This window comes from Phoenix dactylifera, chromosome 14, assembly GCF_051530095.1.
Source record: "Phoenix dactylifera cultivar Ajwa chromosome 14, Ajwa_hap1_PhDact_Kaust_v1.1, whole genome shotgun sequence".
In the NCBI taxonomy this organism is placed as follows: domain Eukaryota; kingdom Viridiplantae; phylum Streptophyta; class Magnoliopsida; order Arecales; family Arecaceae; genus Phoenix; species Phoenix dactylifera.
Genome location: NC_143203.1, coordinates 20,578,327 through 20,601,956, shown reverse-complemented (window position 1 = coordinate 20,601,956; position 23,630 = coordinate 20,578,327). Strand labels below are relative to the sequence as shown.

The following is a 23,630-nucleotide window of genomic DNA, read 5'->3' as shown; positions in this document are numbered from 1 at the left end:
ATTTGGATAAGTTTTGGGTTCCAACCTTGAGAGATGAATTCCTAAATAGATTGGCCATGCAAAATAATAGCATAAGTAGGTTCTCTCTCCTTTTTTTTCTTTTAAAAATACAAAAATTTAAAGTAAGTACAATAATAAAACAGAAATATATAGGAATATAAAAATATTAATAATAAGTGCAATAACCAAACCGAAGTATATAGAAAATTTATTTCATTTATTTCCTTCTCCTGGACCTGCCGGAGGGCCAAGTTTTTTTTTTACCATTCCTTTGACTTGGCTTCAAATTTCGAAACAAAGCAGCAGAGAGAGAGAGAGAGAGAGGGAGAGAGAGAGAGAGCTATCAGTAGCATGAGCCGCGGGCAGGAGCAGCAGCGGGCGGCAGAGCGGCGGGTGCTTCAGCTGCTCCACGGCCGCGCCACCCGCACCCACATCCGGGAGATCCACGCCCACCTCCTCCGCCACCATCTCCACTCCTCCAACCTCCTCCTCGCACACCTCGTCTCCGTCTGCGCCGCCCTCCGCCGCGTTCCCTACGCCCGCCGCCTCTTCCTCTCCCACCCATCCCCCTCCCTCCCCCTCTTCAATGCCACCCTCAAGGCCCTCTCCCTCTCCCCCGCCGCCGCCCCCGACGCCCTCCGCCTCTTCTCCCTCCTCCTCTGCCGCTCCCTCTCCCCCGATCGCCTCTCCTTCGCCCCCCTCCTCAAAGCTGCCTCCTTTCTCCCCGCCGCCCTCGGCCGCTCCGTCCACGCCCTCACCTTCGTCTCCGGCTTCGCCGCCCACCCTCCCGTCGCCGTCGGAATCCTCGAAATCTACACCAGTTCCGGCGAAATGGACTCCGCTCATCGAGTGTTCGACGAAATGTTCCAAAAGGATGTTGTTGCTTACAACTTGATGATCAATGGGTACTGTAAGAGAGGCGATTATGAGAGTGGATTCTGCCTCTTTCGCCGGATGGATGAGCGGAGCATTGTCACGTGGAATTCCATGATCGCCGGCTTGGCACGCTGCGGCCAGGATGGCGAAGCTCTGGAGCTTTTCCGGGAGATGTGGGACTACTCCGGGTTTGAGCCTGATGATGCCACAATGGCTACAATCCTGCCGGTTTGCGGTCGACTGGGGGCTTTGGATGTTGGTAGATGGATTCATTATTATGCCGATAGGAAAGGATTGTCGAAGAGTGCTGTCAACGTTGCGAATTCGATCATCGATATGTACTGCAAATGCGGGGATTTGGCAGCTGCCCGATTGGTTTTCGATGAGATGCCGAAGAAGAGTGCGGTCTCTTGGAATGTCATGATCATGGGGTTGGCTTTCAATGGGCATGGTCAAGTTGGGATTAATTTGTTCGAGGAGATGAAGAGAAGTGGAGCCGAGCCCAATGCCGGGACCTTCGTCGGGGTTCTCGGGTGCTGCGTTCATGCCGGATTGGTCGAGAGGGGTCGCCGATTGTTCGCTTCAATGGTCGAGGATTATGGTATCGAGCCGAAGCCTGAGCATTATGGGTGTATGGTTGATCTCTTGGGGAGGTGTGGGTTTGTTAAAGAGGCGCATGAGGTGGTCAGGGGTATGCCGATGAGGCCGAATGCTGCCATTTGGGGGGTGCTGCTCGGCGCATGCCGGAATTACGGCGAGCTTGGCATTGCAGAGATGGCCGTTAGGGAGCTCATTGAGCTGGAGCCTAGGAATTCAGGGAATTATGTGCTATTAGCCAATCTTTATGCAGAGGCTGGCCGGTGGGAAGAGGCACAGAACATGCGGTGGTTGATGAAGGGGAAGAGCGTGCCGAAGGTGCCGGGGCAGAGCCTTATAGGACATGAAGATAAGGATTGAAGAAAATTGATGCGAATTCGTATGGATGGACTTTTGTTGGAACCAAGAGGTGGAGCCTATATCAGGCTTCAAGATTGCTTTCCTCCTGTTGGCTTTGACCTCTATCAATGAATGAAGGGGCATATCATCGAACATGCTTCAGGAGGGCTTGGAAGAAAGGTTTCAGCACTTCATAGTGATCACTTGCATGAATGGATTGCGAAGGCTCACACCAAATTGTTGGAACAAGGATTGAATGGTTTGGCCTCGCACCTGCAACCATCCGATTGAGACGATAGCCTGATGACGCCTCGCAGCACAAGACAGCAGCAGAAGCCAATATCTGCTGTGGGAGATCCTCATGAATTTGATCGTTTATGAGAACATGATTGATAAATTCGAGCATCAGTTAAAACTTTTCGGTGTCTCAGCATTGGCGATAAAATCTTCGGAGAAGCAGCACCATTCTAGTAAAATTTTCAGTGCCTTCATGGCTGCCTCAGGAACAGCAGACTTGTCATAAGGGCGCTTGGGTACACAATCTGCATCTGGATTTCATCTACCATACATAAAAACCACAAGCGATACGCTTTATAATTACTGATTACCATCCGAGAATTAATCAGAAAAAAATATCCACTTGAAGATCGCCTTGACATCTGAGGAAATCAGAGAGACCATATCCACTAGCTTTTACTATGCAACAGCCATATGGTATTATTTCTTAGAAGCCCTCTATTACCATTGCCAATTTCCCTATTCCCTCAGCTTCAAACACCTGCCGACTTCAAGCTCAGAGGGCATCCTATGTTCTAACAGTTGTCCTGCATGATATGAGTAGAGGGCATCCTATTTTCTAACAGTTGTCGAGGGGAACAAGACGCCAGGGCCAGATGGTTTTCCATTCGTGTTCTTACAACAGTTTTTCAGCACAGCAGAGATGCTGCTAAATTGGCAGAGGACCTTCATCACTCTGAGTCGGGTCATTTTCGATCGATTAGTCTTTGTACCACTTTGTAAAAGGCTACGGCGAAGTTATTTGCCGTTAGGTGGAGCAGAGAGCTTTTATTGGGGGGCGCAGTATCTCCGACAATATCCTTAATAGCACAGAAGTTCATATTTGATTTGGGTAGAGCCCCAGTGAGGAGGAGTCTGATGGGAGTCAAGCTTGATATGGAGAGGGCCTACGATAGGATGCGCTAAGATTTTGTGGAGCAGTCCTTGCAGGGGTTCAGCTTTCACGAGACATGGATTCGGTGGATCATGGGTTGTGTTAGGGCTCCATTGTTCGCCATCTTGGTGAATGGCACGTCATCTTGTTTTTTCGAACCTTCGGAAGGGTTGCGTCATGGATGCCCTCTATCCCCATTGTTGTTTATCATTTGTGCGGATGCACTTTCTAGGGTTTGCATCATGCTGTGACCATGCAGGAGTTGGAGGCTTACAGGCCAGCGGTGGGAGCTACCCCGATATCCCATCTACTTTTTGCTAATGATTGCTTGTTGTTAGCTCGGTCATCACGGCAGGATGTCCGAGTTATTTGCAGGATTCTTCGGGACTATAGTGTTGCATCAAGGCAGCGGGTCAACTTTTCAAAGTCAGCTGTTTGTTTTAGTTCGAAGACCAGATAGAAGGTGAGGCATTCTATACTGGAGATTTTGGGGGTGGGCGAGCAGGAGGGCATGTCATGGGTGCGATCATACCAGCACTAATGCACCGGATCCCGTTAGAACTCCACAGTTAAGCGTGCTTGGGCGAGAGTAGTACTAGGATGGGTGACCCCCTGGGAAGTCCTCGTGTTACACCCCTTTTATTTTTTTGTCCTTTTTTTATTTTTCGATAATATTTATTTTTAATTTTTTGGATTTTGGCTTTTTCGCTCGGGATAATTTTTTTCCTCTGAAAATAAGTCGAGTACGGAGACTGGCGGTGCCATGCAGCATAGCGGGACCAGCACGTTGAATCCTGCGCCAGAACGGCCCTGGTGGTCCTCGTTGATGAGGGCGAAGTATGGGGTGTTGGTGCCTGGAGCGAGGGCTGGTCGCCGCCACTCACCACTGTGGAGGGAGATGTGTGCTAGAGCTACGGTGGTCCTTCCGGAGATTAGATGGGCCATCGGTGATAGCCAGTCCATTGATGTGTTGGAGGATTGTTGGGTGACTGTGCAGCCGCTCAGTCATTTGCTGACCATGGTGGATTCGGGTCGACTGGTGGGTCACACGGTTAGTGATCTGATGGTTGCAGAGGAGGGCCGATGGAGGGAGGGGTTGATTCGGGAGGTGTTTGGGGAGCACTTAGTGGAGATGGTTTTGGCTCTACCGGTTCCTTTTCAGGGGGAGCCTGACAGGTTAGTGTGGGCGCTAACGGGGCGAGCACGGGTGCGTGCGAGGGATCTACAGTTTATGTTCAGAGATGAGCCAGTGCGGCAGATCGAGGGAGGATGGATTTGGAGGATGCGGATTCATCCGCACGTGGCGCTCTTCTTCTGGAAGGTGACTTGGGGTTGTCTCCCCACTAGGAGTGTGCTAGTTAGGTGGGGCTTGCAGATCCCTCTGCGCTGTGAGGTGTGTACGGACTCTGAGGAGACTATTGAGCATGCTCTTCTATAGTGTCCCAAGGTCAGGGAGATATGGAGGAGGTCACCAGTCCCTCTCCCCCAATCGGTGGTGTCGGTACAGGATCTACTGCAGTTGCTGAGAGACTCATTTCAGATCTCTAGATCTGTTGAGGCAGGGGTACTTAGAGCATATCTGGCCTACCACATTTGGTTGAACAGGAATGCAGGCGTGTTTAAGGGGAGGAGGGCGTCTCCGAGGTGGGTAGTAGTTAAAGCAGTGCTTCAGGCCGAGGAGGTGGCGTCATGCGCTGCTATGTGTTCTCTTGGAATGGCTGGGGACATTTGGGATACTCGCTTCGTTGTTACAGCGCCCAAGTTCGCTCTCGTTTCTTGGGTACCCCATCCCCTGGTTTTCTCAAGATGAACTTTGATGGTAGCATGTCGAAAGATGGGAGGTCCGGAGGTGTTAGATTTGTGATCAGAGACCACTATAGCAGTCTGGTAGCAGCAAGGAGTCGACGCACGCCAAGTCTTACCGTAGCTGGGGCGAAGCTTCGAGCAGCTTGGAAGGGGATATCATATACAAGGCGGATGCTTGGTGCCAAGTGGGTGTACATCGAAGAAGACTCATCTATGGTGATCGAGTGACTTCGGGGCGTGGATAGGTATGGAGATGGACATCCGTTTATTCGTAAGACACGGAGGCTGGTAGTGAAGTGGGGTGTGCATCAGGTAGCTCATGTTTTTCAGGAGGCGAACAAGGCAGTATACTGGATCACCTCCTATATTGTTCGTCATTTAGGAAAGTTCTTGTAGATGCCTACATTGGAACTTCCGCCCCTTTGTACTTTTTAGTTTCTTCTGACTTGGCAGGATGTACTCACGTTAGAGCTTATATGAATTGCCGCTTTTTATCAAAAAAAAAAAAAAAAAAGGGTATTCTGTAGCAAGTTAATGGCTCAGCCAATCCAATGAAGAAAAGGAGAAAGTATTCAAAATCTATGAGGGTACAAGTAATTACAGTTTCGCACATATTCTCAAGGTGCAAACAGACTAGCCAACTAAATGAGACAGGAATTGAAACACAAAAGGTTGAATATAAAAAAAGAAAAAAAAAACAAGGATTTCAAGACAAGTAGAACCTGGGCTTAGCTAAGGATGTTGATCCCGTGTATCACACAAATTATAACGTAAATGTCCAAAATATCAGTCTTGTTATTTTACAAGGGTGAGGATATTGAAGAACAATAAAGGCTCAGCAGCGAACGAGTCGCACAATAATTTAGAGGCTGCTCGCTATTATAGCCAAGATAACTGAATGCTACAGCTGAATACAATCCTGGGACATGCGCGCTACCGAAGCCATCAATTTCAGTCGGCATTTGCCAGGGTCTCTTCACTTACATCGAAAGCTTTCCTTGCCTGCTTGAGCTCTTCATTCATGGACAATAATTCAGTACATCGGTGGAGCTTCGGCGGATCCTGTTAATGAAAAAGAGACAGAAGGAAAAATAGGTGAAAATTGTAGGGAGCAGAACGTTTTGTGCATCAACCTTGCATGGCAAAACTAGTTGCAATATCCATCACAAAGATGCAATGCTTTTAGGTTATTGAACAAAATCCGCAAAACATATAAGAGAAAAAAAGGAAGAAAGATGGTGGGCAAGGGTAGTTGCAGTCTTGCTGATGGCAGACCTAGATGGCTGCATACTAAATGGCATTTAGGTGGCCAGTTGTAAATAACATACAATAGGTTCGACCTAAATTGATGCCTGTAATTCAGGCTCCGTATCACCCAAGATAATGACTTGAGATTTCAGCTCAGGAAGAATTTTTTCTTTAGGTTTCTTCCTAGCCTGGTTTAGAAAGACTACTGGCGCCTGGTTTCAAACTACTAAATTGTTGATGTGTTTTAAGCATATGGTAGAAGGATCAAATCCCCATACATATAGATAGACAGAACTTATTTATTCTCAAGAGGCCTTCTGTCCAAGGGTCTAATTTTCCCTTGGCCTGTACTCTATGCAAGTCACATCATGCCAATATTTCCTGCATTCTCAGAAATTTTTCACTTAATGCAAAACTGAATTCAAGGTTCCCAATCCAGCAAATGTCAAGCATGGCAAATTGACTGCTAGAAGGGTGACCTTGCAACATGTGTACAAGTGTAGGCATCCATAAAAGTGAAGGTGCTCTTACCAACCCCAGTAAACAATTTTAACAACAAGGCCCACATATACAGCATTATGGAATGTGGATGCAACATAGCTCTCGCAATTTCATAGACACAAGCCACATCCTTTGGTATCTACTAAGACATATTATCACGATAACTTAATGGAGATGATGTTTTTAGAATGACCAAAATCATCCAATAAATGAACAGGTAGAGCATAGACACAAACACATTAAATGTTTCTGAAGTGCAACAAGTCGTACCTTACGAATTAGATACAAAAAATCCTCGGTCAAAAGCTTCCCCCTCTTTGATCCTACATCTTGAGCTTTATGCACCTAGGAGAAGTTCATGCAGTTCAAAGTTATGAATGAGGAGAGTAAAAGCATTCCCCTGAGCAGGTAGGAAAATTCAAAAATAAACTGAGCAGTGATCAAATTAAATGTTTGAGCACATTTATAAAGCATTGAGAGGTCTTGAAGCTCCTACCAAATGCTGCCATCCAGATAATGTAGAGTTCCTTGTGCACATGAACCTAGGGGTGTGGTGGGCTCTCATAATTTGTAAGTGTAAATTCCACAAAGCTAGCTTTTTCTTAACAGTAATGAAATGTCGCCGACCGGCCGGTCGACAATGACGTTGTGCGACCCAAGTAAGTCGCTCTCTCTCTCTCTCCCCCTCCCCTCTCTCTCGGCCTCTCTCTCTCTCTCCCCCACCCTCTCTCTCACATAGGATCCGAACAGACAGAGCCCCTCCCTCCAACCCTCTCCCTCTCCCTCTCCCTACCTTCCTCCCTCCCTCTCTTCCTCTTTCTCGTTCTCCTTCTCTCCCTCTCTCTGGCTCCCTGTTTTAGTACACCATAGAACAACACAGTATGGACTTGTACCATGCCAAACCGGTCACTGACCGGTACACCCTCCAATACCAATTCGACGAACCTTGGTCAAAACTATGGCATTTATTTTGTACTTCCTGGAAACTTGTATTATAATTCAAGAAGCATGGGGCAAGAACTTTGACAGTTAGGAGAGGAATTATGAACAAAACTATAAGATTCAAGAAGACATGGGCATACATTTTGTAACATTGGTATCTAGCTTCATTCTTTCAAGCCAGATATACTTAACCGATTTTTAACCTCTAATCAATGGCTGATATTTGGGGCTAACAGGATTAGTTCCCAAAGCCTCCTGAATTTTAAAAAATCTTGTTCGCTTATCTTAATTGGAGATGGTCCAAAAGGCTTAGTATATTGGGGAAGAGAGTCCTGCCATTCCAGTTTGCCAATTATTCTTACAGATTAAGCATGTCCACTAATGCCACAAGCTCTTCTACAATCTTTCCATATTTCCAAATAATACATGCATATGTGGGATCACCAGTCTGTATGTCAAGCTTCCTGAATAATTGCAAGTAGTTGAGGTTGCCTTTCTATTTCAGCTTGAACTTGTTGACCATATGCCTCACTTGTCTTCGACTGAAAGCCAGTCATATGGCAAGGATAATAGCCTCAAGATAATCAGACATCAAAATAAACATCATTCGATTCTTTTAAACATGATGGAATTTTTTTTATCATCTATTAAATCCCACATGAGGTTTCCATGATGCTAAGATTAAACAATTTTTAATTCATGGGCGGTTGACAGCCATGAGTTTTATCTAGCTCTCTTTTTCTCTTAATTGATAAAAACAACTAAGATAGGTGGAAACCATAATTACCAAATCAGTGATATACTCCACAACAATGTCCTCCAGTAGTGCGACTGTTTCTGGAAGTGGCTGCAAAACCAACAGAATGCTATGATATGAGCAACAAGGCAATAACTGCATAAAATCAGTTTTGTTAACTACCAGAGGGAATATATCAATACATTGACCACATAGTAGCACCAAGAATTAAGTATCAAATGCAACCTCCTTTTAAAATGTTGCATCACTATCTATAAAACATATGCAGGTAATCAAATAATATCTCTTCTCGATTAAATCTGGGCATGATGCATCATGAAATTAGACAGAATTATATCTTGAAAAGAAAATTTAAGTCGCTAAACATGATGCCTTCATACAGGATATATACAACCTCAAAAAATGATGATTATTTTCATAAAATGAAGAAAAATATTCTGAAATCCAGAGTAGTTTGAAAATAAATGCCAGGGTGACAAATGGCCAACTGATTATCATTCCTAATTTTCTTATTTTTTTCTTGAGTGTTATGTCCTGTTAATTGTTATCCATATGTAAGTCAATGCACAGGCTGATGCAGCAGTCATATAAGACCAGCTGCTAAGCAACAATGAAGGTTGCAACAAGTGCAAAAGGCAGCTCTTGATGTATCCAACACCATGATGATTCCATTTTGAGATGATTCTAAGAGGTGTCCTGATGCACATCAATGTTGTGAATTAAAGCAGAGTTTTCCTTTCAATAGTAATCCTTTAGCCACTCTGGATGCCCCTAATTTAAGAATGCAGGTGCAAAATGATAAACAAGTTGACCATAAGCTCAAAGTTATTTGAAATAGTGAAAATGATTAATTGACAATAGTAAACAAAAAGGATGAGGCAGAATATATTATTTGTTGTGAAAGAATAGAAATACTCACATTGGGGTCATCCCCAAATCCATACATCATGTGTTGCACTACAACATAAACAAAGAAGATTTAGATTAGTAATAGTTGACAAGAATATCAATTTTGCACATGATGGCATAAGTTTTGTGTAAGCTTAAGCCTAAACATTTTTTCCAGCAGTGTCAGCAAAGAACATAGCTCTTCTGTGACTTCAAGTATTAACTGGGAGAGGCACTGTATGTATTACATGCTGCCATTAAATGTTTTCCAAAATTTCCAAGTTAAAAAATGTTTCTAAAAATAACTTCATGTTGTTTATCAAGCATGAAATCATTGATAGAATACCAGGGGTGTCAATACTCAATAGGTCAGACTTGGACCATACATATGCAAAATTTTAATTTAGCCGGCCAAGAAGTCTGACCTGAAAGCACATAAAGTCTAAACTCAAATAAACCCAGGCTGTGGACACTTTGATGCTGGAACAGTTATGTCGGGAGGACAAATGACTATAAGCCTCTTTTTCACAAGACTATACAAGTCTTTTCAGCTGTTAGTCATCAACACCCTATCATGGTTTTTGCAGATATTGAAATCAAGCACAAAAGGTACTGTGGTAACATGCATGATGAATTTTCCTACAACTAGCAAAGCAGCCCAGCAAAAATCCTAGAGCAGAAGTTTTTTTCTGCTAGGAAACAGCTTTTGAGAATATCATAACATAAGATTACTACAAAAAATGTAGCCCAGTAAACCTCTTAATCCATGAGCTTGTTATCGTAGCAAAACAGCTATCCTCCACTTGCTTCTCCAGTGAGACATAGCTGGGCCGATTTGATCACACTTTAATGGATTTATTACGTACTGGAAGTTTCTAATGAGCATAGGAGAAGTTTTTATGGTTTTTCTGAACTGATGTAAATTTTTGGCAATTTTAATACGAAGCTTTGGTTTTTGATGGTTTAGGTGATTTGTAAGGAGAAAAATGGAATACCCTTTAAAAATAGAATTAATTTCAAAACCTTGCACTTACATTTGAAGCTACAAAGAGCATTGCCAATGTTTGATTACACCTTTAACTTATCTCGAAAGCAAATCTGGAACAATGCTAAGCTTCTTTTATAATCATCCATATCTCTCTATCTGATAGCAAATCTGATATTCTCTCTTCTTCAGGATCCTCATGGTCAATCTTGATGGGTATTCACTGTGTAACCCAGGAACTTTCAAAAAGAGCAATTTTCCATGACATCATGATTGTTTCATCCTTGTGCTGCATAATATGGCTGTTTCCTTAACTGGTTCTCCAAAAAGATGCAACTGTAGCAGCTATGTGAAGGATGATAATGTCTGATTTCTTTTGGAAAAAAAAAACATTCTTTGGATCAAATTTCCCTATCTTTCCATTTTTTTCTAAAACGAAATCCTTTTGTCAGCACAAACTAGTAGATACCACAAATGATCCTAGATTCTCAAAAAAAATTGAGCTAGTTTTTATGCATCCAACAAATACCAACTATAAAATAGAAAGCATAAAAACAAAACTGGATTCAATCACTACGAAGACAAACAAAGGCCATTAAGGGAGCTGATATACTTCCAAGAATATGCAAGCACTGTCCTAACCGAAAATAAGTGAGAGGCAATCAAACAGCATCAATCTTACGATCTTTCTGAAAGACCCCACGCTTGCGCTTAAAAGAAGCTTCAGAGGGCTGAGACGATCCCACCCTCGGCTTCGCCGGGGGCCCTGAAGAAGAATTGTGCATCACCTGAATTCGACAGCAATCTCCAGCATTAAAACATAAGTATGTGCCAAAACAACATACCTTTACACAAAATAATCAAGAATTGATACCAAATTATATGAAAAACGAATAAAAAAACAATGGACTTGCGATTATAACAATAAACATCAACTCCTGTAGATTGAGAGAGACAGAGAGAGAATGTTGGCACAAGGAATCGATGATTCTGAAGCCCTAATTCTTGATTTTTGTTCAATCTGCCAAGGAAGGGGCGCAGGATCTGCTGATATCGTCGCCTTTTGAACAATTCCTCTCTCTTTTCGTCGATGGATCTAAACAGGAGGATCAGGGGAAGGTTGGGACCGAACCCTTATGGCGGCGGTGGCGGCGGTGGCGGCGGCGGCTGGAGGCGGAGGAGGGCGGTGGGAGGCCGGAATCGGAAGGAGACGGAACGGAATAAAGATAAGCGAAGAGAAGAATACCTCGAGGAGGCGGCGGCGGTGGCGGTGGACGGCGAGTAGCGGAGAGGAAAGAGGGACGCTCGGAGGGAAGACTGGAACGTCCTTGGTCTCGGTGCGGCCGGATATATTATATTCTTATATATATACGTCCCTGCTTGAAGCGGTCGGTCGGAATTTTGATTCCGTGGTTTTTATTTATTTTATTTTTTTTGGTGTACGATTTTTTTTTTTTTTTTGGGATGCATCCGCATCGCAAGTTTTCGTATGCCTTTTCCGACCAGTAAATTTTCGCATGCCTTTTCCGACCAGTGGACTCACTCCACTGGGCTCACCGCCTTACGTGTGGATACGTCACCCCAACACCACAGCCCGTATGGAATTATCGCCCTCTTACCACCAGGCTACCATTTTGGTGGCATTTCGTGGTTTTTCTTATTATCATCGTTTGGTTAGCGGAAAGGGGAAGCGGGTCGACGGAATGTTTGGTTGGAGTTTTAAAAAAAAGAAAAATTTGGAAAGTAGCATTCAATAAAAATTTTATATCTAATAAAAAATATTAAAAAAATTATTTTTTTATTTAGATAAAAAAATTTAGAAAACTAGATGTTCAACTAAATATAAGCCACTATAAAATATGTTATTTTTTTATAATTAACTAATATGTGATAAAAAAAAATTTACGGACCAAACGAACTTTAAGACCATCCGCTGCATATATCTAAAACACTCCAAAAGCCGTCATCCCAGGTCTTAAAATGACTTGTAGATGATTCAATGATGGATTGGCACGAAGAAAAGCGAATTTTTTTTTCTAACGAAAGATGCAACCCCAATCCCTGTCCTAAACCCATCATCTCCATCAATACAGGATAGAGGAATCGCCTTAATGGACTTACCAGCTTCCTCTCCAAAGACATTCACAAAATTTCCCCCGAACCCGAGCACTGTAAGCGACAGAGGAAGCAATATAAAGAAGGTTTGTAGGTATAGAGGATGAAAGAAAGAAGTTTTATCAAGGTTCTATGTCAAATTATCTCCAAAAATACAATGTAACAACTGCTGGCTCAGTTGATCAGTACCTCCTCGATCCAGAATTCAAATCATAAAATAAAAATAAATAAAAGCACCATTCAAGGAGATTGGAGCTATCCACAAGGAACTAATCGCCGGATCCTTTTTGTAAAATTTCCAAACATATTAGATTTTATATCTTTCACTTATCCGACTCCCAAAAGGATTGGACTCTACTACTTTCTCCTCTCTTCCCTCAAACATTCATTACACGTGTCCAGTTGCTAATGCAAACAGAAGATGCAGAGCAAATAAACACAGACTCTGAAGAAAGATATGCCAAAAAGCAGCAACAAACATATCCAAAGCCCAAAGAAAACATAATCAGATCATGACGTAGCATATTACTACAAAGGATGAACCCCCGCATCTTCCACTTCTATTATTAAGCATTTTAGACTAACAAAGAGAAACAAAATAAGAAATTAGAAAAAGTAAGAAAAATCATAATTCATAATTTTTGATACATTTTGGAAGCAGTATGAATATTGTTTCTCTCGTAGTAACAGAATTACATAATCAAGAGTGATTCTGTAGTATGTATTTCTTTCCCATTAATTGAAGTAAGGGAGAGAAAGACTTGGATCAGAGATCGATTAATCAGTTTCCTTTTCTAAACTACATCTATTACCCCAAAAAGGGGGAAGGGGGGAAGCAAATGGAGAGGTGATCGTGCCCCATGGAAACAGGTAGTAACAAGAATTACAGTAAATGTCATCATTCAAATAGGAGCCATTTGGGAAAATTCCAGGGGCTACACACCTTCCAATCAACCCTAGTCATATAACAAGGAGGAACAAGTTATACGCCAACATAGAGAATGCAAGCTTCAAGAAAGAATCGCCTTGATTTTAGTCTTCTGATCTTCAGTTAGTGACTTGGGGAACAAAACTTCATATGTGACATACAAATCTCCCTTCTTTGAACTTAGGTGCAAAGGCATGCCTTCCCCTTTGAACTTCCTCACCTCTTTAGGTTTAGTGATACCCTACATATTTCACCAAATCCATTTTAAAAAGTGGATGAAAAATGACAAGTTCATGTGACCGAACAAGATAATGATTATTTTCAGACCTCTGTGCCGATTTCCACTAAATGTTCATCAAGATGTTTGATGGCCTTTTCGAAACCAACAAGAGCTTGGACCTGAAATAAGCAGGGAGTTAGAGATCAACATTATATATAAAAACCAATAAATTGAATAATAAAGGAGAATAAATATTGCAGGTTCAGACGACTATAAAAAGCTATCTTTTTAACTGCAATGCCAAAAAAACAAGCACAATAAATTGTGACTTTCCATTCTATAGATTGATATAGTTTAAATGACAGACTTGGCAAATGCAGCATAATTTTTTCTCGTTCCTTGGAAGTTTATTTATCACGAAAACAGTAAAAGGGATCTGATTTGTATGTATTCATCTAACAGATGTCCTCCACCAAAATTTATCTGGAAAATTTAGGATGGAAATCTTCTGAGGCATCACTAAATTTTAGATGGTCAAGAGTTGATAAAACAGAGATGATGGCTATAGATCTTCATTCCTGTTGAAAAAAATCTAAAATTCACCCAGAAGTAACAAAAAGAAAAAAGATCACAAACATGAATGACGATCAAAGCAAAACCTATTACACGAGAATCATAAAACCAGACCCATTGAGACAGGTAAAAAGACTGTTAGTTAAGGCTAAGATACTGAAGTTCCTGCAAAACATTTCAGCTCATTACAACTTATCGCTAATTCAATGTTCACTACAAGTTGTTGCACATACTTCTAGAAGGTTTAGAAAGTGAAACCTATTAAGGATGGAGCTAAAACAAACACAATTCAGCGATAGTTTCAAAACATGTGATGTGCCTCCTAACCTTGTTATTGTTGTCTATAGACATAAATGCAAAATCTCTTAAATTGTTGACAAAAGTAGACATGTTTAAGGGGTGGAAGGCTTGTGTTTACAAGCAAGGTTTGAGTTTCGACCAGTTTCGGTCAGTTTCAGCTGGTTTTGGTCAATTTCGGCCAAAATTGACCAGAACTGTTGTTCTTCTTTTAAAAAAATTCCTTTTAACAAGTAAATATGCTCACTATTTTATAAAATTCATTAATTCATTAATATGCTCATTCAATCAATTTATTCATGAAAGCATCAATCATCAGGCATCAGCACATTTATGTGATCTCAAATTTGAAACATTGCAACATGTCTTAGAAATGCTGCAGAACAGAAGGGAAAAAAAGGAAGGGGTGGTTAGTAATAGCAAATACTCTTTTCTTTTGCCTTTTTTATCACTACCTATATCGATTGGTTTGTTGGTAGCATGCGATTATTGATAAATAAAAAGGCTACACATGATCGTTATTAAGGATCTTAGAGATAGGGTCTTTACATATTGTGTAGTGTCTCTATTCTAAGTTTCTAAATGAATAGATAAATATTGTTTGTCTGACGATATAGAATGTTTGAACTTCAAAAGGGAATAAATCTATGAGAGGAAATTAGGAAGTATATAAGAATTGTCAGCCTAAAAGTACCCAAGCTGCACAAAGTATGGTTGCAAATAACTCAAAACATCATAAAATAATAAAAAGTATATTATCATAATTTATTTTATCTCTTATTTTTGTATTTTTAGGGATTTTCTCCTGACTTTTTGACCAAAACACTGAAACTTGAAGCGGAACTACCAAAACCGAACCTCTAATTGGGAGAATGAAACCAAGTCTTAGAACCTTGATCGCAAGAAAATATCAAGCCTAAAGAATATAAAGTGTCTAGTATTTCTTAATAAGTGTCATAAACAGAATCTTGAGAGGTATAAGTTTGATGAAATTCATGGTTCACGACAAACCAATAAAAGGAATACAATGAGACAAGCAGCAGAGAGTCCCTGGAGGTCAAACTTCACCATGAAAATTCTATTAACAATTTACAAGGTCAAATCTGCGGGCACTCTAGTCTGTAGGTGTTTGTCTCCCAATCCTCAAGCACTTCACTACTCTACAATCAAAGAAAGTGTTGTCAACATGAAAGAAAATACTAGAAGCCTCATCCCTCCCACCAAAAAAGAAAAATTACATAAGAAAACAAGAGCATAAAAGAACATGACACTGTAGGTTTCTGCTTAGGTTATCTCACTATCAGTTTACAACATGCAAAACTATGCAAGGCCACCTCCTTTTCATTTTGAATAAGGCATAGGAATATGAGGGCTTATAGGACTGATCCCTCATTTTAAGAATTACTGCAGGACATAAATCTGGTAATAAGTTGATCAATCAATGCATGCAAGCACCCACCTTCATACATCCTTTTAATCAGGACTGCCCAATATGAAGTACCGCCATGGTTGTATATGCGATTATACTATTTGTCCACAAAACAATGTTAATTTTCAGGAAAAATTTCTGGAAGAAGGTATAATGCACTATTTGTCCATAGATGCTTTCAGATTTCTCTATTGAGAGCAACCTCCTCCAAACTGTTAGCAGAAGTTTGTGTCATGATTGGAACTTAAATTTTCAAAGCTAGCAACATAAGAGAAATAACATAATTAAGTACTTTGCATCAGGAAATAAATAGATGACATCCAGGATCACTGCAAAATTTGTTCTCTAAGTTGACATGAACACACAATCCGGACAACCCAGTCACTGCTGTTGTAAGAACTAGAAGAAATTATCAGTTCAAGCTAGATTGAAATCGTAATAGCAGCACACAACTCCAGGTCACCACAAAATACTAAGTAGAATTTATAAAAACAAGGAGGCTAGATTTATGAAACACAGCAGTAATGGTGGTAAACTTAAGCAGAAGTAAATCTTAGTCAAAGAAAAGAGCACAAAATTGAAGAAAAGTTGTTACCAGTGAAATTGTCACAGTTATATGCAGGTCATTGCCTTCCCTTCTGAAGCGCCCATGTGGTGCTGTTCGGATCCTGAACTGCTCATGAAAATGAATGTATAAATAATAAAGTAGATTTAAAGTGGTAAATTTCATTATTTTTTGGGGCGGGGATACCTTCAGATCTCCAGCTTCACCATCAATTTTAGGTTCACCATCCTCATAAAAAAGCAACTCCTGTGCACAGTTTAGACAATTCCACTGATGAGTTACAAATAAATTGAAGAAGGAAAGCATATATTATTCTATAGTATTTGTGGTGCAACAAGTCTGAATTAGTTCAGAACTTCAGATGGAAGAGTAGCTTTAAAGCATGTAAGAAACAAAAATTTTAGTTGGTCATTCATGAGAAACAAGGGAAGAATATCCTAAACATATCGCAGAACTTGGAGTGAACTCTATGCCAACACCATGAAAATGGTATAGGAATCGCAAAATAAAGTTCAGTATTCAAATGAGACCAAGGATCATCGAACCGTTATTGGGCGCTGTACCAGTCGGCATCCGGTACAGTTCGGTACAAGTTCAGACCAAACCGAGCCGGTTGGACGTGCGGCGTGCCCGTTCATGCACAAGCACACCCTAAATTTTTTTTGAGAGTTCTCTCTTCTTTCGAACTTTTTCTATAAATTTAAGTCTAATTTGATGTTTTTCAAATATTTTTTGGTATTTTTTTGATGTTTTCTAATGTTTCTATGGTCCCGTTCACGCGCCGGCATGCACCGTGCACACCTTATATGCGTGCACACCTCATTTAGCCTTGGCTCTTCCTTCTGATAGCCTGAATCAGTATTGTTTGTGGATTTTTTGAAAAGAGAAAACTGGTTCCCTCAGTTTAAGAATGCCTTCTTCAGCCTTCCCCTTCAGTAGCATTCGGCTTTTATTTAAAAGCCAAACGCCAAGCCACAGCCACAGCAGGCGTTGTGGCATGGCAATTATTGCCATAGCGAACCACTGGCCCCCGACTCGGTGCAAACCAACCAGTTCGCACTGAGTTTGAGTCGAACCGGACAAAACCGTCCAATTTCGTCCGGTACCGGCCAATTCCGGTTAAAACGGTTCCGGCAAGTATTATTGAGGTTCCGGCCCCTATGGGCCGAAACCGTTTTCCTATAGCAAACCGACCCGGCCTAAGATCGGGTCCGCTCAGTTCGGGCTGAACCGGGCGGTGTGGCCCGGTTCGGCAATCCATGGATGAGACATAATTAATATGAAGGCAATAAAATACACCAAAATATGAATAAAGAAGAAACCTAATATGAAAGCCTAAAATAATGTAATTAGCACAAAAATTGATAAAAGACATCTACATGATACAGATCTGGGATAATCAAAATGACCTTGTGCTGCCCAGCAATAGTATGCATTTCAAGGAGCACACTCAGCTAGAGATGCAGGTCTAGCAAGGGTCATCAAACCCATTGCTACATAATTTCCATCTAATGCCTCACCGGTTGCAAGTCACAACAAAGTGACAAAAAACACATTTATGATGGGGAAAGAAAAACACAAGGATTTTCAGGTTGAAAATGTCATGCCCCAAATCCAGAACATCGTAAAACTAGTAGCAAGTCGTAAGGTTCAAGCACTTAAGCAAGCTGATAACATCCATGAAGATATATCCACTTGATGCTACTAAAAAATACCAAGACCTAAGATATATCTTGTAGTAACAAGCAGTCAAGTCATATAGAAAAAACTGCCTCATTAAGGCTTTATTCAGAATGATGATAATCTATATAGAAGCAGCTTACTTGTCCATCTTGCATCCCCTTTTCAATATCTACAGTGATAGAATAACCTTCTCGCTCAAACTTCACGTTTGGACATTGCTCACAGACCTGAAAAAGAAACATTGAAAATTTAAATAAAACTTCCATTTGGACACATTCTGAAGGTGAATTTTTTTAAAAATAAAAGCTCTAGTTATTTATCCCAATCAGTGAACTTATGAGTGACATAAAAATAGCGAGGACCCAAACTGCTGCTTATTTGAATAAAATCTGGTCCGCACATCACAGAGCTACCTATCAAGGTATTTTTTTAAAGAGAAGGTACCTGTTCTGTCATCTGCTGAAACATTCCTGGACCAATTTGTCTATGATAAACTTCATTCCTGCAGTTGCAGCGCCTCTTGCCAGGGGCTGGCTTTATAACATTTTTCTCTCTCCAAACCTATAAGAAGTCCCATCAAAGAAGACAAAGTAAGGTGATTGGAAATCATGAGAAACAGATTGCCTCAGAGCTACTATCCTCTGGTTCATAGTACGCAAAATCAATTTAATTTGTGTTCCAAGATATAATTCAGTTATAAACTAAGAAAGCAAGAGGAAGAAATGTCAAAAACTCAAAAAGTCATCATCTTGAACAACAAGATACCACCCACAAAATTACAGTGGCATGATTCACATGAGGCATTGGTTTAAAAAGAAATGACATTTAACACAGAGAGTAATTCACAATGAAAATTGAGACAATTTTAATTAGCAATGAGTTTTACAATGGTTGGCAAAAGAAGTTTTAGATCATGAACAAACTTAAGAAAATTATGAGGAGAATAAAGTTACCCCTAAGGAACCTCCCATATATAAATCTTCTAGTGTGGCATCCAATTCAACAACTACATCATCACCTTTTGCTATCACCTCCTCCTCCTCTTGTGCCATACCACCTCCAAAGAAACTGAAAGAAACCTTATATGTAAGCAATGCCGGCAATACTTGATTTGTAATTAGGGAAGCAGATATAAATGCATGCAATTAATATAACATGATAAAACTAACAATATTCACTGTATGAGATAATGTACGAATGCAACACTTAGAAAGAAATCATATCAAATGTACTGCAAAAGGCAGGTAATGCATTATGCATATGCAAGATAGCTTATTGCAAACACATTAACAGACAGGCAACAATCAGCACAGAAGTAGCTGTAAATATCAAAGGAGCAGTAACGAGGAAACAAGATTGTCAAGAATGACCTAACAAAAAGGAGTGTGAAAAGGAAAATTGTCAAAAAATCAGCAGAGCGAATTGGTATCCAATAAAAAACCATCTTAAAAACTCTCAACTTTGAGATATATAGAGGCTAGCAACCATATTGGTCAAATTGTCTAGGTGACCCTGAGCAATGGACCTTGTGATCACCCACACAATTGCATCGATGACTAGAAAGTCACCTAGGCACCAAACTCCATACAAAGTCACTCATGCATTTAATGATTCAACTAAATTACTTTGTATATCCAGATTTAAACTATTTCAATTGATCAGCATTTGCACATACCTAAGGATTATAGGTTGGACATTAACAATTAAAGTTCCAAGACATTTTAGTTCATGAGTTTACAACATACTCATTGATGAACATAACAAATGAAAAATATCTATAATTATTGTCTTAGCTCAAGTAGTAAAGACTGTCAAGCTTCCTCAGGCATCCATCTTTTTGGAAACTGGAGCTAAGGTCTAGGTTTTTGAATGGTAAACCTTTTCCAGTCACTTGTTTAACACTTTAACTTAAAGTACTTAAAGTTTCATTGGCACGATCTTATTTTTTTCCTTAGGTTCCAATATGGATGCAAGTCATTTGTTCATTGGCATCATATGCCATATAAGAAAGATACAATAAAAGGCTTTAACATGCACGCATGCATATGTATGTATTCTTATCTTTTATATATTCACATGTTCATAAGTTCATCTGTACATATATATCTTTTGGTTCAATGTATGTTAGATATATGCAATTACAACCACCCTCCCCTGCATGTACATATTTTTTTGTGTGTTTATATATATAAATATATATGTATGCATATAAGTATGTATATAATGTATATGCATATGTACAAATGTATGTAAATGGTCCTTCTGAGGCTTCTCTAGCTGTCTTCAGAGACCTATTTAACACCTTGACTGCCACCCAGATGCCTTGACTGCCACCTGTAGCAACAATGCCTGCAACCCATGATCCCTAAGAAATTTATATAAAATGACATCAAGTTAAACAGTTCACCCTGTCCCATACTACAGGCAGGGATCAAGTTTAAACACAGACAACCAGAAGAAATTAATTTAACTTGCCAATTCTATTTCAGAATCAAGACTGGTGTGTATTGTGTTTTATAAATAGACCCATCCACAAGGAGAAAGATTCCCTCGTGTCCTCAACTAAATGTTGATGTTGTCTTCTCCATCAGCTGTTCAGGCATGTGTTGGCAATGGTTACCATGATTCTGAAAATCCACGTCCTCTTCAGAGTTCTCAACAGGGACTTGTAAAATTCTGCTCCGATCTACTTGACTGTCACCGAAGGTCTAGATCAACAAGCCTAACAAGCCATAAAGCCATACAAGGCACGTGAAACTGTAGTGGTGTGAGTTTGTTCTCCCTAATTATCATGGACTGAAACTGAGCCAGATGTGGACTTAATGGGTTTTATTACTGTGCCACTTATCAGGCATGTTAATGGGCTGCTTCTTAAAAGCAATTAACAATGAACAAAGGGGTCAAGCACACTCTTGAACCATGCTTCTGCTGAGAGCTTGTAAACTGGATATCGGGAACCTTAAAGATGACAATTTTAGTCAGGATTTATCATAATTATCATCCATTGTCTTGTCAAAGACATCGCAGAGTGACAGGACTTCATCATTTTGTCCTCCCCTTGTTTCTTTACCTATCCTCATTCTCAGAAGCAAGACAGAAGCCTCTTTCTGATACCAATTAATGAGATTTTCAGTCACTAGCTAATAGTTCAGCATGACAAGCTAATGGCTGCATGCTGGATGAGCATGGGAAGCAAGATTTAAGCATTAATCTAAGATGTGGATAAACTAAATTTAAGATGCGTTGTTAATAATTGCTTTTTTGTGTGTATCTGTGTGTGTGAAATGTGAATGAGTAGAGAAAAGGATATAATATTGACCCCAGTAAATCGAGTGAGCAGAAGAACAGCAATTAAAGAAATTTCAATGTCTCTGAAAATTATATTAGTTTGTATGGATTTTGAGTTCCCTTTAAATTTTAACAAAATCGTGTAACAATCTCAAAAAGGAAACACAGTCTTACCTGTTAAAAATGTCTTGGATGTTCCTCCCGCCACCCCTTCCTCCACTGCTGGCATGCTGCTTCACACCCTCTTCGCCATACCGGTCATAGATACTCCTCTTCTCACGATCAGACAGCACTTCGTATGCTGAAAAAACGTAAATTTATGCAAAAAGATTAGATTTTGTGTACAAAATCAATGATTTTTTTGTAATTTTATAAGGAAAAAGGGGGGGATGAAACCCTTAGGCAACAAAAAATTAGATTAGCTTTAAGTGGGGGAAGAGAAAAGAAACTGATCACATTGCAGTCCACCAAACATAAAACTTGATTCATACCATTGCTGATCTCCGTGAATCTCTTGTTCGCCTCTTCGTTCCCGGGATTCTTATCGGGATGATACTTCAGAGCGAGCTTCCTGTACGCCCTCTTGATCTGCTCCTCCGAAGCTCCCGTCGAAACTTGCAGCACGTCATAATAGTTCTTCCTAAAATCCCAAAAGCCACAACAAAAGGAAAATTTATCAAAATCCAAAGCGATTCGAGTCCAAACTGTTCAATAAAAAAAAAAGAATCGAGTAGTACCCTCCGAGGGCGGCAAGAACGTGTGATAGAAGGAAGACGAGGAGCAGAAGCCACGTTCTTGGCAACGCCATCGGAGCTGTGAATGAGCTCCGATCTGAGAAAGCCGGTAGTCGACTCGATGGTCGTGAATCGAGAATTTGACGCTTCTTGGTCGAAATTAGGGTTCGAAAAGGAGCCCAGATCGCGTCTATCACGTCTCGGCCACGAGCTCCTCCACTCTCCTCAGGAACGGCTTTAGAGACCGAAGGCGTCAACGGGTTGGTCTCCGTAAACTTGCGTCTCCGGAAACGAACCAATTAGAGGAACGGAATTCGGTATCAAAACCAATGAAAAGAGGACACCTGGAGCCTGGAGCGGCCGTTCTTGTTCCACCCCTCATTAAGCTGGTCCAGCGGGCGGAGATTCGCTCGGCTCCGGGCGGGTGCGCGTGATGACGAACGTATTCAATACGAACGGAATTCCGCATCCGGAACACGATATCCAGTATTCTGATACCCACCCCCTCTCCTAATCACAAATTAACGAGAAATTAAAATAGATGCGTTTCTATGATTTTTTTTGCAGCACCAAGTGGCAAAGTTTGCAAGCACGAAGTCCAGAAAGAGAAAGGGAAGGACGAAGTCCAGAGAATAGGAGATGAAGCCAAGGTGGCAAAGTTTGTAAGTAGTTCGACCACTTGGTTTTCCCACTGAAAAAATGGAGGAGACGAAAAAATTTAATAAAGTAAAAGATCTTATCTCATTCTATTTAAAAGCTTAAAAGAACTTTTAGGAGAAAAAAAGTTATCCCAATTTTTAGTATGAGAAAATTGAACTTGTCCATATTCTATATGAATTTTTTTTTCTTATAAAACATGAAAATCTTATTTTCATGAAAAATCTATTTTTTTTTCTTCCATTTTGTAAACTTCAACTAGATATGAAGTATTTCAACATCTTTTCGTACTTTTTTTTTCTTCTCATGATCCAAATAAGTTACAAATAATGTTTAAAGAAGAAAGTTTTATTGATCCTCAAAATTAGTTTTAAGATATATTTATGATCGAATTACCAATTCCGATTTCAAAAAAAAAAAAAAGAGCATGAGTTGGTTATCATCTACCCCCTTCTATCTTAAATTGTGGTACATACATCTTACTTTGGTTGTTTTAATAAAAGGATAAGAGGTATGCCGATCTTAAAATTCGGCATACATTTATTATATTACATTAAAAAAAATACAAAAGGGTTATAGCTATTTATAATGCGTCTTGTTTGCGTTGCATGGGCCAAACTTTTAGAATTTTGTATCGCATTATAAAAGAGAAAAAATATATATGTTGTAAAGGTTTCGTTTATCAAAATTATTATTCAAACTACTATTAAATTTAGCTGATAAAGTTTACTAGATGATAAAATATTGGGAACTATGAAGTGGAACATGGACAGCTAGGAACATGCTTGTTTTCAGTACCAATATTAAATCCTAAAACATTTTCGTTTCTAATAACCTCATCGTTTATGAAAAAACTAAAGCATCCATGAGCTTTTGAATTTTAAAAATAAACATCTAATTTAAAAAACAATAAGAAATTATTTAGGAACAAAAATCTGGAGGAATAATGGATTCAAGTTTCTACAATTATAATTTATTAAATTACAATTTATAGACCCTTCTTTTTTTTTCTTGAAAATAACCATGATTTG

The 23,630-nt window shown here is 40.2% G+C and overlaps 3 protein-coding genes and 1 non-coding gene across 4 annotated transcripts; 2 read left to right on the top strand and 2 right to left on the bottom strand.

Moving 5' to 3' along the window:
* The first annotated feature begins 174 nt into the window (after nt 1-174).
* On the top strand, nt 175-3,214 carry LOC148700107 (pentatricopeptide repeat-containing protein At1g09190-like). Its single transcript, XM_088710815.2, has one exon. It carries the CDS (start codon nt 352-354, stop codon nt 1,831-1,833), a length of 1,482 nt encoding a protein of 493 aa, XP_088566941.1. The 5' UTR covers nt 175-351; the 3' UTR covers nt 1,834-3,214.
* A 287-nt stretch (nt 3,215-3,501) lies between these two features.
* Nucleotides 3,502-3,620, top strand: LOC120112811 (5S ribosomal RNA). Its single transcript, XR_005514443.2, has one exon. It is a non-coding gene; the product is annotated as a 5S ribosomal RNA (ribosomal RNA).
* Nucleotides 3,621-5,517: 1,897 nt separating this feature from the next.
* On the bottom strand, nt 5,518-11,467 carry TAF13 (TBP-associated factor 13). The gene is made up of 6 exons (XM_039132521.2): nt 11,357-11,467; nt 10,793-10,898; nt 9,157-9,194; nt 8,268-8,327; nt 6,809-6,883; nt 5,518-5,851 (listed from the first exon to the last, which is right to left on the bottom strand). Exons 2-6 carry the CDS (start codon nt 10,893-10,895, stop codon nt 5,741-5,743), a joined length of 387 nt encoding a protein of 128 aa, XP_038988449.1. The 5' UTR covers nt 10,896-10,898; nt 11,357-11,467; the 3' UTR covers nt 5,518-5,740.
* Nucleotides 11,468-12,831: 1,364 nt separating this feature from the next.
* LOC103712640 (dnaJ protein ERDJ3B-like) lies at nt 12,832-22,216 on the bottom strand. The gene is made up of 10 exons (XM_008799214.5): nt 21,946-22,216; nt 21,700-21,848; nt 21,383-21,509; nt 18,874-18,988; nt 18,365-18,481; nt 18,061-18,147; nt 16,424-16,483; nt 16,268-16,345; nt 13,481-13,552; nt 12,832-13,394 (listed from the first exon to the last, which is right to left on the bottom strand). The coding sequence occupies exons 1-10, from the start codon at nt 22,014-22,016 to the stop codon at nt 13,236-13,238; spliced, it is 1,035 nt and encodes a 344-aa protein (XP_008797436.3). The 5' UTR covers nt 22,017-22,216; the 3' UTR covers nt 12,832-13,235.
* Nucleotides 22,217-23,630: the final 1,414 nt, after the last annotated feature.

What these genes read in the sequence shown, in the direction of transcription:
- LOC148700107 (XM_088710815.2), top strand. Translation starts at nt 352, where the DNA reads ATGAGCCGCGGGCAGGAGCAGCAGCGGGCGGCAGAGCGGCGGGTGCTT.
- TAF13 (XM_039132521.2), bottom strand. Translation starts at nt 10,895, where the DNA reads ATGCACAATTCTTCTTCAGGGCCCCCGGCGAAGCCGAGGGTGGGATCG. An exon ending in GATTTGGGGATGACCCCAAT is followed by an intron (nt 8,328 to 9,156) that starts GTGAGTATTTCT and finishes TTGGTTTTGCAG; the next exon opens with CCACTTCCAGAAACAGTCGC. An exon ending in TGGAGTATATCACTGATTTG is followed by an intron (nt 6,884 to 8,267) that starts GTAATTATGGTT and finishes AACTTCTCCTAG; the next exon opens with GTGCATAAAGCTCAAGATGT.
- LOC103712640 (XM_008799214.5), bottom strand. Translation starts at nt 22,016, where the DNA reads ATGGCGTTGCCAAGAACGTGGCTTCTGCTCCTCGTCTTCCTTCTATCA. An exon ending in ATTCACGGAGATCAGCAATG is followed by an intron (nt 21,510 to 21,699) that starts GTATGAATCAAG and finishes ACGTTTTTTCAG; the next exon opens with CATACGAAGTGCTGTCTGAT. An exon ending in TAACTGTGACAATTTCACTG is followed by an intron (nt 13,553 to 16,267) that starts GTAACAACTTTT and finishes TGCTTATTTCAG; the next exon opens with GTCCAAGCTCTTGTTGGTTT.